This window comes from Astatotilapia calliptera, chromosome 9 (genome assembly GCF_900246225.1).
Source record: "Astatotilapia calliptera chromosome 9, fAstCal1.2, whole genome shotgun sequence".
Classification (NCBI taxonomy): domain Eukaryota; kingdom Metazoa; phylum Chordata; class Actinopteri; order Cichliformes; family Cichlidae; genus Astatotilapia; species Astatotilapia calliptera.
The window spans coordinates 30,795,487-30,814,181 of record NC_039310.1 but is presented as its reverse complement, the minus strand read 5'-3'; the positions used below and the strand labels follow the sequence as shown (position 1 = coordinate 30,814,181).

The 18,695-nt window shown below is 47.7% G+C and overlaps 1 protein-coding gene across 1 annotated transcript in view; it reads right to left on the bottom strand.

The window, feature by feature from the left end:
- LOC113028834 (5'-AMP-activated protein kinase subunit gamma-2-like) overlaps nt 1-9,019 on the bottom strand; it is a 21,417-nt gene extending 12,398 nt beyond the window's left edge. Inside the window, exons 1-4 of the mRNA XM_026179279.1 lie at nt 8,839-9,019; nt 7,045-7,116; nt 6,027-6,223; nt 5,808-5,929 (exon numbers count right to left, since the gene is read on the bottom strand). Of these exons, the coding sequence (XP_026035064.1) occupies nt 5,808-5,929; nt 6,027-6,223; nt 7,045-7,098 (373 nt within the window). The 5' untranslated portion in view covers nt 7,099-7,116; nt 8,839-9,019. The remainder of the gene's footprint in view (nt 1-5,807; nt 5,930-6,026; nt 6,224-7,044; nt 7,117-8,838) is intronic.
- Nucleotides 9,020-18,695: the final 9,676 nt, after the last annotated feature.

Sequence of the window (18,695 nt, the reverse complement as noted above, 5' to 3'; positions counted from 1 at the left end):
CTTCCCACTGTCACCACGTGCTCTGCGTGCTCAGGTTTCTTTGTATTATTGTAGGGTCTACTTCAGGTAACTGTGGCTGTGATTCACGCCACATAAATAAAGCTGAATTGAAGCGGACATTGGAGGTGAAACGAGTTGAAGAACAGGAGCGTCGTGGAGTCAGCTGACGGTCTCCTGCATGTTGTGTTTCAGCCTGAATCAAACGTGTGAACTGTTTTCCTCGGGCTCCGGACACTTCCTGCTCTACGTGACCTTCTGTACTAAACTCTGTGATCACGTTTACAGATACATTTTTTTCTCGTCCCGCGTGAGGACACAGCTCAGTCTACAGCCTTTAAGACCGTTAACTCTGATTGATCCCACACAGACCTGATCTAACGAGCCCGTCTCGCCTCCTCCTGCAGCTCTGGACTGATCGGCAGATGCCGTGTTGGCCGAGACCAGAGCGCCTGAGAGCTGCACCTGCACACACACCTGAGACCACCAGGGACCCTGCAGCAGTGAGGCTGTGGGTCCCTGCAACAGGAGGAGGTGCAGAGCTGCAGCAGGAGGTGCCCTCGTGGGGAGGCGGGTCGATAAACCACCGTGCAGTGTTCTGCTTACTGTAGTCGAGCGGCCCGACGGGGTCCGACCGGCCCCTGGTCATATGACACTCCTCCTCCTCGCTGCAGGAGGCGCGGCGGCCTGTCCTCCTCTGCAGCAGCTCCCGCCTCCTCCTGCCGGACAGAGGAAGCAGCTGCACGTGCAGCACGCCGCAGGGCTCTGACCGCCGCCTCAGCTTCGTCCCGTCCGCCTGGCCTGCCGCTCGGTCCTCCGCCATTAACCATGACGTGGACTTCCTCCTCTCTCTCCCTCTGCCCGGCTCCGCCCTCCTCCTGTCTCTCCTGACCTCCTCCTCCTCCACGCTGGGCTCATACGTCCTGCGCTCTCTCCGTGCGCCGCTCTTCTTCTTCTCCTCTGTTTGGTCCTCCTCCGTCGCTCCACACGGTTCAGACTTCCTCCTCATCATCCGTCCGTACGTCAGTCTGTCCCTGTTCTCTTTCTTCGTCTCCTCCCCCTCGTCTTCCTCCTCCTCGTTTCCTCCTGCGTACGGCTCGCTCCTCCTCCTCCCTGTCCATCGCTCCTTCTCCTTCCACTTCCTCAGCACCAGGCTGCTCAGACGCCTCATCGCCATCAAAAACACTCAAAGCTAAATCAAACGTCTCCTTCAAAGCGGCGACGGTTATAAACAGTTAATAACCAAATGAGTAAAACACTGTAAGTAAAGTCTGGATTTCATTCACTGGTTTAAAAATACAAATTCATCTTTGCTCCTCGAGTGGAAACAGGAAACACTCAAACAGCATAAACCACATCAAACCTGCAGAGTGTGTTTCACTAGAACTGCACAAACTGAGCTCAGGTCAAAAGTCAGGAGCTGTCAGCCAATCCTGAGGCTCTGAAGACAATAGCTGCGTTCTGATTGGCTGCTGCAGGGTCCGTCAGTTTTAAGTTTTCAGTGTTTTTCTTACAGAGTTCAGTTTAAAGCCTGAAGGACGGCAGAGGAGGAGAAAGTGCTGTCGTCAAAGTCCAGGCAGGAAGTTCAAGTCCGCAAAAAGTCCCGACGTCCTGTTGAGTCACACAGAGACGGGGAGACGGACAGGTGAACGGACGTGTTCGTCCTGCAGAGTCCTCAGACTGTTTGAGCCCCGCAGAGTATCAGAGCTCACTCTGTGTGTGTGGTAGCCATGCCTCCCTCTGCTGCCTGCACTGAAAAACACTGTGGAGCTACAGTCAGACTGAGCCTCTCTGAGGGAGGAGGAGCAGGAGGGGAGGAGGGGAGGAGGAGGAAGGGGGTGGAGTCTCGCTCTGTGCTCTGACTGAAGCTAACGCGCTGTGAGGTCACAAACATGCATCAAAGTCTGTGATAAACTGGGTCATCACTGTGAGCGTCACCGCCACAGAGGGACCGTTTGACATACGGGGACGTGAGCGGCGGCTGAGGTCGCTGGACTCGGACGCCTCCACACTCACAGATTTCACCTGTGGGATCATCAGTGTGATGATGCCATGATGATGTCATCCCATCATGGACCGAAGCCTCTGAGGAACGCTTCCGGCAGCTTCCGCCACGCTACAAACAGGTGTACCTAATAAAGTGTCTTGTTTCTTACTGACGCTCATCAGGAAAGACAAACCTGAGATCTGATTGGTGAGGAGATAACAACATGACATGAGCGAGCGGCAGTGAGACCGTAACGAGCGTTCGTGGTGTGTATCTGACTCCCTGGTGATGTCACAGGTCTGAGGCTTCGAACACGGCTGTGAAGCTGCTGCGGTGTGAAATCAGGCCATGATGATGTAACGTGTATTATTTCCACAGTAAGTCCTCAGAGCGCTCCGACGTCGGTGACGTCCACGCTTCCTGCAGTGTGGGAAAAAGGCCGTGAGTTCATGCTGCAGGTGGTCACAGCGTGAGACGGGAACAAAGGCGCTCTCTGCTCCGCCCAGCCCGAGGCGCCGCACTGCGGTTTTGAAGGATCACAGTTACAGGATCATGAGGCGGATACAGCGGCAGCTTTCTAATATCAGGTCACTGTTTACTTACACAGCAGCGGGGCGCCGGCACCAGCACGGATCAGCTGTCACAGCCTCGCTGGGTCATTCTGAACCGCAGACTCTGAGAGGCTCAGGCTCCGCCCCCAGCAGGACCTCCCACAGCTGGGCTCGCAGAGATACCAACCCTGCTCCGGGCAAAACTCAGCGTGACCCCAGAAGTCACAGACACTGGAAGCTAGCGACACAAAGTGGGCGGGTCCTGAGGTAATGTTTTCTGAATTCTGAGGCCAATGAGAGTAGTGGTAAATACGAGCGTTACTGAGGCAACGCTCCGTGTGTGGACGCTGTGTGTCATGCCAGCGTGATGAAGACATCAGCTTCAGCTAGCAGGCTAACCAGCCCCATGTTGGCTGTTACCATAGAAACTAAAGGTCAGTCATTCAACTTTAACCCACCAACAGCGTAGACAGACACGCTCAGACCTCCCTATGCTCCACCCACCCCCTTCATCTCCTAGGACACCCGGGTCTCCTCCTGTAACAAGCATCCATCCAGTTGTTCACCGAGAGGAAGTCTGCAGGAAAAAGACCTCTGAACTACCAAAATAAAAGCTTTTTTAAAGCTAAACCAAGAAAGAAGCCTGTCAATCACAGAGTAACCCCGCCCAGAATCATCGCATGATTGTTTTCCTTCTATTGAGAACAAAGTTAAACTTCATTCAATCAGCGCGAGACCACCAGCTCTGACATCATTGACCAATCAGAGTCACACCCTGCTGGACGTTAGAGAGGCTGCAGGTTTGAGGCTTATGAGCCCTGCAGTGGGGACTAAGTGTGAGTGCACCCTCACATTATGGGCTTTTTTGCAGAATGTTTTAGAGGATTGTAGGGTTACGTCACAGTTCCAGGTTAGAGTCCACCGCAGTCCTCTGCAGCACGAGCACGTGTGAGAGCGAGCCCGAGCTGCCAAACGCTCCGACTGAAGAGACGCCAAGCCCTGCTCCGGAAATTCACCCGGGAGGGGCGGCGAGGGGCAGAGGGAGTGTGTGTGTGAGGGCCTGTGTTAATAACAGCAGCTGCTAAGCTGATTTATTCCCTCTAATAGAGTCTGAATTGACTTTTAATATCCGGAGCATTGATTGCATTCAGGCTGCTCACACTCACAGCAGCCGGCGGAAGTGATCCAGCGATAAACGCGAAGTCTGAGGTCTGAGTCTGAGGTCTGAGTCTGAAGTCTGAGGTCTGACTCTAAAGTCTGAGTCTGTAGTCTAAGGAGCTTGGAAAGAAAAGCGTTTGGACTTCTTTAAGTGGCTTGAAGACGTTTCACCTCTCATCCGAGAAGCTTCTTCAGTTCTGAAGCTCCTTAGACTACAATGACCTGGTTGACTGGGAACCTTCACAGACATCTGAAGTCTGAGTCTGAGGTCTGAGTCTGAAGTCTGAGGTCTGAGTCTGAGGTCTGAGTCTGAAGTCTAAGTCTGAGGTCTGAGTCTGAGGTCTGAGTCTGAAGTCTGAAGTCTGAGGGCCAAGTCTGAGGTCTGAGTCTGAAGTCTGAGGTCTGAGGTCTGAGGTCTGAGTCTTACTCTGAGGTCCGAGGTCTGAGTCTGAGTCTGAGTCTGAGTCTGAAGTCTGAGTCTGAGTCTGACTCTGAGGTCCGAGTCTGACTCTGAGGTCCGAGTCTGAGGTCTGAGTCTGAGGTATGAAGTCTGAGGTCTGAGGTCTGAGTCTGAAGTCTGAGGTCTGAGTCTGAAGTCTGAGTCTGAGGTCTTGAGTCTGAAGTCTGAAGTCTGAGGTCTGAGTCTGAGGTCTGAGTCTGAAGTCTGAGGTCTGAGGTCTGAGTCTTACTCTGAGGTCCGAGGTCTGAGTCTGAGTCTGAGTCTGAGTCTGAAGTCTGAGTCTGAGTCTGACTCTGAGGTCCGAGTCTGACTCTGAGGTCCGAGTCTGAGGTCTGAGTCTGAGGTATGAAGTCTGAGGTCTGAGGTCTGAGGTCTGAGTCTGAAGTCTGAGGTCTGAGTCTGAGTCTGAAGTCTGAGGCTGAGGTCTGAAGTCTGAAGTCTGAGGTCTGAGTCTGAGGTCTGAGTCTGAAGTCTGAGGTCTGAGTCTGACTCTGAGGTCTGAGGTCTGAGGTCTGAGGTCTTGAGTCTGAAGTCTGAAGTCTGAGTCTGAGGTCTGAGGTCTGAGTCTGAGGTCTGAGTCTGAGGTCTGAGTCTGAAGACTGAAGTCTGAGGGCCAAGTCTGAGGTCTGAGTCTGAAGTCTGAGGTCTGAGTCTTACTCTGATGTCTGAGTCTGACTCTGACTCTGACTCTGAGGTCCGAGGTCTGACTCTGAGGTCTGAGTCTGACTCTGACTCTGAGGTCTGAGGTCTGAGGTCCGAGGTCTGAAGTCTGAAGTCTGAGGTCTGAGTCTGAAGTCCGAGTCTGACTCTGAGGTCCGAGTCTGAGGTCTGAGTCTGAGGTATGAAGTCTGAGGTCTGAGGTCTGAGTCTGAAGTCTGAAGTCTGAGGTCTGAGTCTGAAGTCTGAAGTCTGAGTCTGAGGTCTGAGTCTGAGGTCTGAGTCTGAAGACTGAGGTCTGAGTCTGAGGTCTTGAGTCTGAAGTCTGAAGTCTGAGGTCTGAGTCTGAGGTCTGAGGTCTGAGGTCTGAGTCTGAGGTCTGAGTCTGAAGTCTGAAGTCTGAAGTCTGAGGTCTGAGTCTGAGGTCTGAGTCTGAAGTCTGAGGTCTGAGTCTGACTCTGAGGTCTGAGTCTGAGGTCTGAGTCTGAGGTCTGAAGTCTGAGGTCTGAGGTCCGAGTCTGACTCAGAGACAGCTTCAGCTCCTGTCTGTGACTACAGGCGATGGATACATGGAGATAATGAAGTCTCTGGCCCCAGTGTCCACCTTTAGCTTTACTATGTGCTGATTTCTATGTTAGCGTTCCTCTTAGCTCACCTGATCACTGAAACACTTGAGTCAGGAGAAGATTGACAGTTTGAAAGCAGCAAGTGAGGAAGAGGAGGAGGTCCTGATCTGCTGAGTCATTTACCTGAAACTTTAAAATCTCAGGTGTGTTCTTACAGCCTACCTTTGAACATTATTACATCTGGGCGGAGAATCGGCTTTGCTGTTTGTTCTCTTGGCTCAATTACACGACCACTAGATGGTGCGAAAGGTGCACAGAGACAGGACACACTCCAGGTTCTGTGTGTGTGCAGGTGAATGCATGCGTTTCCACAAACACTAAAACACTCCTGCGTCAGGCTCTACTGTTACACTATACAATAACACACTCACACACTGTACTTCTGGCCTTGTCTCTCTTGTTGCGGCTGAACAGTTTGATGCTGACGGGGGAGGATGAGGGTTGATGGTTTGAATCCCTGGAGGCAGACCTGAAGATCCCACTGAAACTTAGCCTGACACACACACACAGTGCAGTGTGAGTCTCTTTAAAGATAAATCTCCGAGTGTCACTTTTCATGTTTGTGTGTGTGTTCAGGTGTGTTTATTTACCTGCGTGGGGATCTGGGCGGTGAGTCCAGCTGCGGGGGTCCGGGCTGGTAGGGGAAGATGGTTTTAGGAGAGCTGGGGCTGGTCTTGGAGCTGGAGGTCCTGGCGGGGGCGGAGCGTGGGCTGGAGGGTCGGCTGAAGGGAGACCGATGGAAGAAGCTCCTGGTGGGGCTGGCAGAGTGGCACACGGGCTCCCCCTGCTGGATGGGAGGAAGCCATGATGGTAAACCTTCCTAACTGGATCTGTTCTGCTGTGGAACAGCTGGAGAACAGCTGTGTGACGTCAGCACACAGCTGGACATGCTGCTCCTCAGGGTTCCCTGCTAGGACCAGTTCTGTTTACATCATACATTCAGGTCCATTTATATTTGGACACGGACACAAGTTTGGTTTTTTTACCCGTTCACTGAAACATATTCCAGCTGTAGTTATGTAATGGACACAACGTGACAACGTGCAGACTCAGCGTGCAGTCGAGGTGGCCACATTCAGACTGGATGAGGGTTTAGGAGTGTCAGCGCTTTAACATGTGCCAGCCTCTTTTTAAAGGGACCAAAGTGTTAGTCCAATAATCACGTGACTGATTGAGCGATCGCCTTCCTTTACACAACAACTCAAAGCTTCCACTGCGCCTTTCCCACCTGTGCGTAGCCATGCCTCCCCCCAGGACACTTGTGCAGCAGGTTATATACATCCTACACACAGTCATTGGACCATTGACTCCAAGACTATTCACGAGCATCTTTATGTCTTTAAGCAGATTAAAGGTCCGCAGTGGATCTGAGGTGTGGCGCTGGTGTTTGGAAGGTTTGGCTGTGACAACATGAGGTCAAAGGTCTCCATGCAGGTGAAACAATCCATCCTGGCTACAATATTAGGAGTGACAAAATCTACAGTTTGGTGCTGAGAGGAAAGAAAGCACTGGACTGACTCAGGCCCGGGCTCGGTACGCTGCACACGAATGTGATTCCCTCTACTCTGAAATCAAATCGGGGTCAGGTTAAATTAAACATGGCGTTACCTTACTGCCGCCGTCCCTCTCGGCTCGGCCCGGGTCTCCGTCCAGGAAGGGCATGGTGAAGACGCTCAGGTCCTGCAGCAACACAGAGACGATAACGCTGAACTGCTGAACTGCAGAGCGAAGCGGAAACTCAGACGCCTGGCATGCTGAGGACCAGCCTCCTCTCCTGTTGCATCATGGGACAGTTTGGGAGGTAAACATGAGGGCGACGAGGGAGCAGGCTGAAATTATCAGCAAACATCTGCTGAGCCGGTTGAAGCATAAACTCTGGTTTCAGCTGGTCTGAGAGTCTGAGATCAAACTCCGCCTCCATCTGCGTCTCCCAACTTTAAACTCGTCCTGCAGGTTACAGCGTCATCGAATCCACGAGCAGGAAGTCATAGAGGGCGACACACCGCGAGCAGCAACACCCGCACAGGCGGATGCGGCTTCACCTTCCTCTGAGCAAAATTATTCACCACTACACTCTTCCCGAGGGGAGCTCAGAGCTCAGAGGTCACCACGAGAAGGGCATCCTGCAAGGCGGCGATCAGGGTTCACTCGCCCCTCTTCCTCCAGCACACTGCCTTTCTCACCAGCCTGTCTCACTGGTTGCCATTGGAAACGGATGGCTGGGATGTAGACCAACTGTGTCATCCACACACACACACACACAGTCGTGTTTTCATATCTTTGTGGGGACATCTAATAGACATAATGCTTCCCCTAGCGTGTGTGTGTGTGTGTGTGTGTGTGTGTGTGTGTGTGTGTGTGTGTGTGTGTGTGTGTGTGTGTGTTTAGTGGTTCCAGAGGTGGACGAGAGTCGAGTTGACCCGTGACCCTCAGTGAACTCCAGGTCAATCTGTCCTCTGGGGATCAGGCTAATTGTTGGACAACAGATTAAATCAGCCAGTGTTTGGCTGCCCCGGGGTGGTGACGGAGGCGGTCTGTGATGCAGTTCGGAGTCAGCCACGGACGTTAGTGTGGACCATGAGACCAGAGGAGACGAGCAGGAACACTCCTCAAACACTCCCATCCACCGGGCCTCACCCGCCTCTCACCCGCCCACCACCACCATCACTCAGTGTGGCTTCATCTCAAACCTGCAGGGACTCAAGCCTGTCCTCAGCGTGTTCACATGAAGTCCTCCAACCAGAACAGCTGCTGACTGCCGGTCACTGCGGCTCTGTGTGTGTGTGCGTGTGTGTGTGTGTGTGTGTGTGTGTGTGTGTGCGTGCGTGTGTGTGCCCGTGCTTCTTGCCTCGTCATCATCTCTGTGGGATCAGACGGAGCGATGCTGACTCGACTGTTTTAAGTTTCTGTCTGATTTCACACAAGGCTGCACCTGTTAGCCCCGCCCACCTCCTCACACACTGGTCTGATGAGGGACCTAAGCCCCTCCCCTGGTCTCTGAGCAACATTTGCTGTACCTCTGTTGGCGATGTTATGATATGAGACACACACACACACACACACACACACACACACACACACACACTTACAGGCATGTGGAGCCTCAGCGGTCTCCTCCTCTTCCTCCTGTCGCTCCTCTCCTCCTCCTCCTCCCTCCTCTCAGCCGTGCTCCCCATCTGCAGCAGAATATCCGCTCAGACAATTATCAGCTTATCTCCACCCAGCACAGCACGGCCTCCAACTACTGCTGTGGTATTTAAGTACTGCTTTGACACTGCTATAGTACTACAGTACTGCTGTGGTACTGCAGTAGTACTGCAGTAGTACTTACACTGACCTCCTGTAGTACTGCAGTAGTACTCCTGCTGCTGGATGGAGTCCAGGTGGGCGCTGCTGGCTCACCTGTGTACTCTCAGCGTGTACTCTGTCGTAGTACTGCAGTAGCGGTGCTGTCCGCGTGCTGCCAGGTCCTCTGACCTCCTCCGGGGCTCGGCGCGGAGCAAGCCGGGGCTCGGTGCGTGGATCGCGGCTGTGCAGCTGCCGCGCGCCGGGGCGTGGAGCGGAGGCTCCATGAGGCGGCAGCGGGCACGATTACGCAGCGCGTGCTCCTGCTCGGATGAGAGACGAAGTACTGTTACTATGACTACTAAGAGCGCTCGTACGACGTCACGACGCAGACGCAAGCTGTGTCCCAGCGACCGCACGCTTTTTTTTAAAATTTTTTTTAAAATAAACTTTATTTAACAAACAATGAGTACACAACATACGAACAGATGAAGTATACAAAACAACAGAACATGAACACACAAAGCCAGGGGTAAAAGAAAAAGGTAACAATTATAAGAATACACGCAAAAATTCACATACATAAATTGTTTTGAGCGTTTTTGTTGGTGGAGTCTGATATTGATTGTATGTGCATGTGCACATCCTTAAAATAATGACAGAAATATGGTGTTTTGTTAGTAAACTTACATTTATGGATAAAAACTTTAGCTAAAAGTATTAAGAAATTTATCATAAAAAACATTTCTCATACTTCTTGGGGAACTTAAAGAAACAGAATAAAACATTTTCCCATCGTAAAGAAAACTCCCTTAAAATATGGACAATAACAAAGCTGCTAAATTCCTTCCAGAATCTCTGTGTAAAAGAACAGAACCAAGAAAGATGTGTCACCGTTTCTGGATGATCCCCACAGAAAGTACAATTAGTATTAATGTCCCTTTTAAATTTGACCATGTAGTGACTGGCTGGATAACATTTATGTAGAATTTTAAATGAGACTTCTTTCACCTTATTTACAATCAAATATTTATGGGGGACCATCCAGACTGTCTTCCGCTTCATATCTGGAACAAATCGGTTCCAATAAGATATTATATATGGGAGAGAGACGATATCTTCTTGGAATAAACTACGTATTCTCTTATTGCTGTTACCAAGTTCCTGTGAAAAGCAGATTTTTCCTATTGGTGACTCAGCTGGATCAGGGAGAGTGACTGAGGTAGAGATCGAGCTGTCAGTGTTTTTATATAACATTAAAGTCCCTGAGGGTGTGCCACCAAGCACCATTGAGAATTCCTGAACATTGATTGGAAAATTATATAGTGCAATAAAGTCGTTGTAAATAAGTAGTTGTCCTTCTTTACTAACCAGCTGAGCCACCAATAGGATCCCATTCTGGATCCAAGTTTCCAGGAAAAGTGATTTATTTTTCTATAAAATATCTCTGTTGTTCCAGATAAGGTATTTGTGAGGTGAGAAGTTGTGTTTATAAATGAGGGTCCACGCTAAGAGGACCTGCTTATGGAAGGATGAAAGCTTTACAGGGAGTTTCTCAACATTGTAATTACAATTTAAAATAAAAGTAAAGCCACCAAAACGAGAGAAAATATGATATGGTATAAAGTTCCAGATAGAGGTAGTTTTTAAGAAAATGTTTAGCCCAATTAATTTTGAAAGTGTTGTTTAAAGTAGAAAAGTCTAAGACGTTAAGCCCACCTGATTCGTACTTATTCATCACAACAGTTTTTCTAATATATTGCGTACGGTTTTTCCATATAAAATTAAAGAGCATACGGTCAATATCTTTACTAATTTTCTTATCCAGATGTAAGGAGAGAGCAGCATATGTTCATCGGGATATCCCTTCAGCTTTAGTAAGTAACATGTCTGTGAAGGTTCTCAGTCATCCAGGTCATCGTAGTCAAAGGGTAAGTAACACTCTACCTTTCAAAGACAAGTCCCTTTGCAGCCACTGGTTGAACTTTTTTAGGGTTCTCTGTATAATTGGAGTGAAATTTGAAGAGCACCTTGCAGGAGCTTTCCTCTCCTCAGGAACTCTCTGCAGGAGGGGGAGATACAGGAGAGGTGGAGGAAGATCTCAGCCTGGGCGTCTATTGTCTCATGTAGTCTGGAAGATGAGTGGATGGTGGGGTGGGTGCAGTTTTCTCTGTGGTGGGGTTGGGTGGACTGTCCCGGGCTCTGTGGGGCCGGGGGGGGCGCTTCTGCACTGGGCCCGGTCTGGATGGGCCTGGGCCCCCTTTCCCTGGCGGGTCGCGGAGTATGGGAGTGCCTACTGGGGTCAGCGGGGGAGCTGGCCCCAGGGAGGGGTCACCTGCCCCTCCCTTCCTTCCCTCCCCATCTCCAGCTGCCTCCCTCCTCCCGCTCCACCACAGCCACCCACACATGCAGGGCCTTGGGGTATGTCACCAGGGTGCAGAGGAGGCTACCCCCCCCCCCCCCCCCCTCTGTCCCCTTCTGGCTGCCTCTGCCTCAATTTTATCCCACAACTTAGACATTCACATTACTCACACTCTCATTACACATACATATAGGATCTTGGGGGTGGGCACGATACACAGAGTCCAAATTACCATCAGGGTGTACACTTCACCCCTGGTGTCGTTGCCCACCTCTCAATGTTAAATACACGTAGACATTGAGGGCTAGCAGGAGGGACCATGCGCTTACCTGCTGCTCTCTGGCAGGTAGCTCCAAGCCCTCCTGGGTTTTAAATGCACCTTAGAACACACATGCATCAACACTACAATGAGCGGGTGGAGGGAGGTTCGGAGTCTTCTCTCACCCCCGTTCTCTGCGACCTGCTGGAGCGGGGGGGCTAGGACTAGGAGGAGGAGTTGGCCGTCCGACTGCGGTCTGGAGTGTGGGGCCTCCCTGCTGCTGCAGAGTCGGGGCGGTCTGCCTCCCCCCACCGCAGGGAAAAGGGTAACACCACCTGGGTCTGGGTGCAGTTCCCCCCTCCAGGGGCAAGGGTACCTAGACCCGGTTTGTAGAGTACGCTTGGGGAGTGTGATCGTGTGTACAACGTCTCTTTATGTCTGTCTCCACGTTGGTTGAGTGTGGAGTAAGTGCATATGAGAGCATGAGGGTGGGAATGGATGTTTGTATCTGTGTGTGCCTGTATGTCTGTGTCTATATGTCAGGTTGGGTGTCAGGCGCCACCTCTCTGGGGACACCTCAGGCCCTCCAAGGTTTGGAGGCCTATCTCCCCCTACCACCACTCCCCCTGCCAGTGGCGGACTCCCTCAGACATCGGTGCGTTGGTGGTTCTTTGTGTCTGGGGATGGGCGTCCAGGTACACGCCGGCTCACTCCTTGGCGGCCGCTTATCGGGGCCTGGAGCCTGGGGCTCGCTCGGGCCACTTCGGAGGTGGGGTGCCCCCGGCCTCTCGGCCTGGGGCTCGGTCACTCAGGCACAGCTGGCTGCCGGCGGAGCTCACGGGCGCGTCACTGCAACTCCCCCTGGCTTCTGCTCCGCGGCTGCTGAGTGAGCCCTCATCTGGGACTCTCCTCAGCTCTTTCTGGGACAGTGGCGCGGCTGCCCCTCTGTTGGTCTTCCTTGGTCTCTTGTGTTCTGGGGGCCTCTGGATGTCTGGAGTTTTGATCTCCTCCATACCTGCTTCATGCCCTGGAGGACGGGGCTGTGGCCCCCCCACACCCTCTAGCAGATCATTACATGAAGGAACCTTTGGAATGCAAGCATGCTTGTTCTAAAGGCTCACCTTCTAGCACATTCACTTCACCAGATGCACCTTGTTTCTTTTCCTCACCTTTGATTGGGTGTGGTGCTTGGCCTTAATTGCACTCACCTGTCACTCGTTATATGAGGACTGCACTCACCTACCCCTCACTCTTTCTTCACTCCCACATGGGGCGGCAGCTGAGGTGAGTTTCTCTTTGAGTCTCCTGAGTTCATGTATCATTTTGAGTTACTTAAATTGTACTTTATGTCCTTTTTAGAGAGAGCAGTCCATGTGTGTCTTTCTTTCCTTTACCTGTTATACAATAAAACGACAAAACCTGCAAATGATGACTGCTTATTCTCATTCTAATCCGATGAGCCCATGATGATGACTACTGAAACCCTGAACCTTCCTTCCTCCAAAACAATGCTGATCCACACAGGTATGCACACAGGTGTACACACGGGTATTCACAGACGCGGACTACAGCTTTCTTGGCTGCTGCCTCAAAGCACATTGTACGCTGTCTATCTTGCGTGCTGCACAATATCGTTTATTATTTAGTATCTACTGATATCTACTGCTAGCTAGTTTATTGTGATGGTGCTTTTCTTTTTATTATGTTGCTCTTTGTTGTTTGCTTTCTCTTCTGTTTTTTTTTTTCTCCATACAGGTGATCCAGGTGTTTTGTTTGTTTTGTTTTTTTTCTTTCTTCCCCCCCTTCTCACCGTCTCTTCTCCCCTCTGGTTTTCTTTCTCTCCCTCTCTTTCTTTCATTCTTTCTCCCTGTCCTATCCCCCAGTCATGTCTGTCCCGTTTGTAGCAACTGAAAATAAAATAAATTCATAATTATAATAAAGGTCAATCAAATGGACCAATATGGCAAGGCCATGATGATCCACTTGGTAAAATAAATCCGCTTGGCATCTTTCTTGGCCTTAAGACAACAATTCTGATGCTAAAGATCCAAACAGGACACAAAAAAAAAAAAAAAAGAAAAAAAAAAGAAGTTTGAAGAGCATCTTGATTTTTGGTCTTTGGATATTAACAGTCCCAAGTATGTGACTTCTTGTTTAACAGAGATATTACAGATAGTATTTGCAGGGCAGTCTTTAATTGCTAGTAACTCACACTTTTTAAGATTTAGGCATAAACCAGAGGCCTCAGAGAAATCACTAATCACAGTAAGGGCTGGAGGGATCTGGTTTGCATTCTTCAAGAAGAATGTGGTGTCATCGGCTAACTGGCTGATGACGAGCTCCTTATCAGCTGTGCTGATTCCTTGTACAACACTGTTTGAAATATTAGTTGCAAGAATTTGTGTACAAAGTAAAAATAAATATGGTGAAATAGGACATCCTTGGCAAATACCACGTTTCAGGTCAAATCTCGGGGTGGAGCCGTTAATCATTTTAATAGAACTATTGCCATTTGTGTATAAGGTTTTGACAGCTTTACAGAAAAACTTGCCAAAGCCAAATTTTTCCAAACAGTGGAAAATAAATTGATGTTCAATTGTATCAAAAGCCTTATAAAAATCCAGGAAGAGAATGAAACTATTGTCAGGTATCAGATCAGAGTAATCAAGTAAATCCAAAACCAGTCTAATGTTATTAGAAATGTGTCTGTTTCTCATAAAGCCTGATTGTGTCTCATCAATAATTGTTTCCAAGACCTCTTTCATTCTGTTAGCAAGTATTAAGGCCATAACCTTATAGTCATTATTAAGCAGGGAGATGGGTCTCCAATTATCAATAAAGAGTAAGTCTTTGTTTGGTTTTGGAATAAGTGTTATGAGACCTTGAGTAAGAGAAGGAGGGAGGGTGTTGTTCTCTATACTTTCTGTAAAAACCTGCAGTAAAAATGGAGCCAGGAGATTAGAAAAGGATTTATAAAACTCTGCAGTCAAACCATCTGTGCCGGGAGATTTATTGGCCTTAAGTGCAGAAATGGAATTACAAACTTCCTCCACAGTCAGAGGGCTGTCACAATAACTTCTATCTTCCACAACAATAGATTTTAGGTTTTTAATATTATTGAAAAATCCTGTTGAGACAGCCTCATTATATTTTGAGTCGTATAGTTTAGTATAGAATTTGGCACAGAAATGTGAAATTTCTCTAGGATTGTCAGAGACAATGCCATTAATATTTAGTTGATGAATAGAGTTTGTTTTTGATCTGTATTTTTCAAGTCTGAAAAAGTAAGCAGAATTTTGTTCGCCCTCCTCCAGCCACCTCTTCCTGGATCTTATGAAGGCACCCTCAGCCTTGCGTCGATATAAACCGTCCAGTTTATTTTGAAGTTCTAGTAAACTTAATTTATCGTCCTCTGATATTTCTTCTGGGGACTTCTGGTAATAAGAGGCAATTCTGCTTATTACTTCCTGTTCTTCCGCTTTCCTTAATTTAGCAATTTGACTCCCGTATCTTCTCAAGAATTTGCATGCTTCAAATTTAAAAAGTTCCCAATTGGTGCAAAAGGACTTCTCTCTGTTAGGACCGCACGCTTCGTAGTGCGCATTTGGAGACCGATTACGTCACAGCGACGCGACGAAGGGTGTCCCAATTCAGGGTCTGTGTCACTACCCGATCCGTACCAGAAACCCGATCGGTACCCCGCATGCGCGAAAGGTTTCTACTTCCGGTCGTAGCGTTTTACGATAGTTATGGGTCAGAGTATCTGTTAAGATGTTAAGAATAACAAGTATATCTTAAAATGTTTGCAATAATGAAGCATTTCAGTACAATGTGGACAAAAACGAAAAATAAAAAGAAAGTTACGGATCAGGACTCTCCGATCCTTACTGCGCATGTGTAAAGTCTGACCGTACAAATCGGGTCTACCCGATCCGTACCGCGCATGTGCAGATGTTTTCTTCTTCTTCTGTTCGTTTAATGGCAGTGTACTCCCCAGTGTACGAGGATACCGCCACCTGCTGACCGAGCGAATAAACCCTATTATAAACTGAATTATCGTCATTACAAACGTGTGTTAAATCTGATTTAGCGATAGTCGAGTGTGTTTATGCTTGTCTGTGAGGAGAGGATTGTTGGAATAGTGATGATGATGTGCGCTATCACTGCCAATTGTCAGTAAACACTTCATCTGGCTGATGAATCTACACGTGAGATATTACAAAGTCTGCATTATTAACTCTGTAATTAGGCGCCATTCTTCTTATTTTACGGCGCTGTTGTTCAGTCGGGGGACGCTCTCTGTTGAGGAGAAAAGCATGAATTTCTTTGTATACGGATTATCCATTGTTTAAATGTCCCGGGCAGTCGAAAAGGAGGCACAGCTGTTGAGAAATGCTAGGAGCTAACTGGGCGCTAATCGTATCATTCAAATATATTGAATGTGGCAATGTTGGCAAAGAGAGGAAGTGACGTAAGATTTGCGCATGCGGGGTACCGATCGGGTTTCCGGTACGGATCGGGTAGTGACAGTCTGTATGCTTTTTTTTTTTATCCACACCCACCGCCGCGCTATGAATTGTGGGATATATGGGACCACTAAGCGTGCACCGGACCACGCTTCTTTTTTTAAAATTTAATTATTAAACTTTATTAAGAAGCAGTATACACAACATGTACACAACCAGAACAGAATTAACATATGCCAGGGGGTGTGATACAAAGAGTTACATACATTCAAATAATTTGTAATTACTACAAATAGTAATAGTTTTCGCCCTGCGCCCTGACCCACTGGTGTCAAGACAACCATCTCACCCTCAACGTCGCAAAGACAAAGAAGTTGATAGTGGACTTCCGGAGGTGCAGAGAAGTACACACCCCCATCACCATCAACGGCGCTGCTGTGGAGAGAGTGAGCAGCTTCCGGTTCCTTGGTGTACACCTGGCTGAGGATCTTACGTGGTCAGTACACACAAACAAAACAGTGAAGAAGGCGCAGCAGCGCCTCTTCTTCCTCAGGAGACTGAAAAGATTCGGCATGAGCCCCCGCATCCTCAGGACCTTCTATCACTGTGCCATTGAGAGCATCCTCACTGGATGCATCACCACCTGGTATGGCAACAGCACCGCCTACAACTGCAAAGCTCTCCAGCGAGTAGTGCGGTGCTCTGAACGGATAATTGGAGGTGAGCTTCCCTCCCTCCAAGACATCTACAGGAAGCGGTGCCTGAGGAAAGCGGGGAGGATCATCAAGGACTCCAGTCACCCCAGCCATAAACTGTTCAGACTGCTTCCATCAGGAAGGAGGTTCTGCAGCATCCGGTCCCGTACCAGCAGACTGAGAGACAGCTTCTTCCACCAGGCCATCAGACTGCTGAACACGTCATAGACACCTCAGCTTCACTACTGGAACTTCAACATTATGCACTCCATACTGTACAGTAATGCCACTGTTTTGCACATATTCAACTCTGTATATTTTTATATATTTTATTTATTGTTGACTCTATTTAATCTGTAAAATATGTGTACACACACACACACACACACACACACACACACACACACACACACACACACACATAGAAAAATATTTAGTATACACATCCAGAAATGCATATACTATTATATATTGTACATATATTTATTAGTTTCAGATGTAGCCATTCTTGTATTTTGCTTGTTTACGTTCTTGTATTTGCACAACTCTGTTGCTTGTGAAGCTCGCACACAAGAATTTCACTCACATGTGCTGTACCAATGTACCTGCACATGTGATGTGACAATAAAAGTGATTTGATTTGATTAGATTTTTCACAGCCTTTTTGTTAAGTGATCCACGAATCAATTTTATGTAACATAAAACATCATTATAGTAATGTTTAAAATTAGGCTTTTTACAATAAGTTAAAATACAACATTTTCCCGTTTCACAGTAAAGTCTTTGTAGAGATGTCCAGCAATGAATCTACTGAAGTCTTTCCAAAATGTTCCAGCGTATGAACAGATCCAGAAGAGGTGCTGCAGTCTCAGGATGGCTTCCACAAAATCCACAGCTCACATTTATGTCCCTTTTGAACTTCGTCATGTAATGATTAGCAGGATAACATTTATGCAATATTTTAAATGAGACTTCCTTCACTTTATTCGTTACCAGTTACTTGTTAGGAATTGTCCATACTCTTTTCCAGTTAATGTCACTGACAAAGGAATTCCAATAAGAGACCACATGTGGGATAGTTAGAGATTCTGTCTGGAACAAAGCACGAATATTCTTATTACTTTTACTGTGGTTTGTTAGACAGATTCTTCCTATGTGTGAATCTAAAGGGTTGGGGAGAGAAACAATGATATGCAAGGTTGAATACCTTTAAAAAGCATTATAATACCCGTAGGTATTGCATCAAATAATATGGCATATTCTTTGGGTGTGGCTGGAAATTTATAAGTGTTTAAGAATTCTGAATAAGACATGAGCTGCCCATTAGGATCAAACAGCTGATTCACTAAAACAATCCGTTTCTCAACCCACCTAGAAAAAAATAATGATTTATTTTTATGCACTATGTTCCTATTATTCCAAATTGAATACGTATGGGGTGTAAAGTTGTGTTTATATATAAGGGACCAAGCTAATAGAAGTTGTTTGTGAAGCATCGAGAGCTTTTCTGGAAGCTTATCTATATTATAATCACAACCTAAGATGAAACTGGACATCTCTACAAAGACTTTACTGTGAAACGGGAAAATGTTGTATTTTGTTTCTTTCGAAGGCAAAAAAAAGATGTTTACTTTATAATAAACTTATTAGTTATCTTAGCTAAATTTTATTTTCACAAATGCAAATACAGTAACAAAAAGGCTAGTTTTAAACATTACTATAATGATGCTTTATGTTACATAAAATTGATTCGTGGATCACTTAACAAAAAGGCTGTGAAAACTATTACTCTTTGTAGTAATTACAAATTATTTGAATGTATGTAACTCTTTGTATCACACCCCCTGGCATATGTTCATTTTGTTCGGGTTGTGTACATGTTGTGTATACTGTTTCTTAATAAAGTTTAATAATTGGGAACTCTTCTTGTTTTGTAAAAACACAAACACTAAATCCTGCTTCTCTGGTGCTGTTGTGTAGCAGTGTGTACACCTGAGACTGTCACCTGTCTGTCTGTCCTGCACTCTCTCTCTGTTTCTTTCTCTCTGATTGTGGAATAAAAGTATGAACATGTGTTTATAAGTTACACTTGTGTTTGAATCCTGCAGCTTATCACACATTTGATTTCCATGTGTGACGACTGCAAGTGTCCAGAGTGAGGACAGACTGAGGGACCCACTGCTGCACATCAT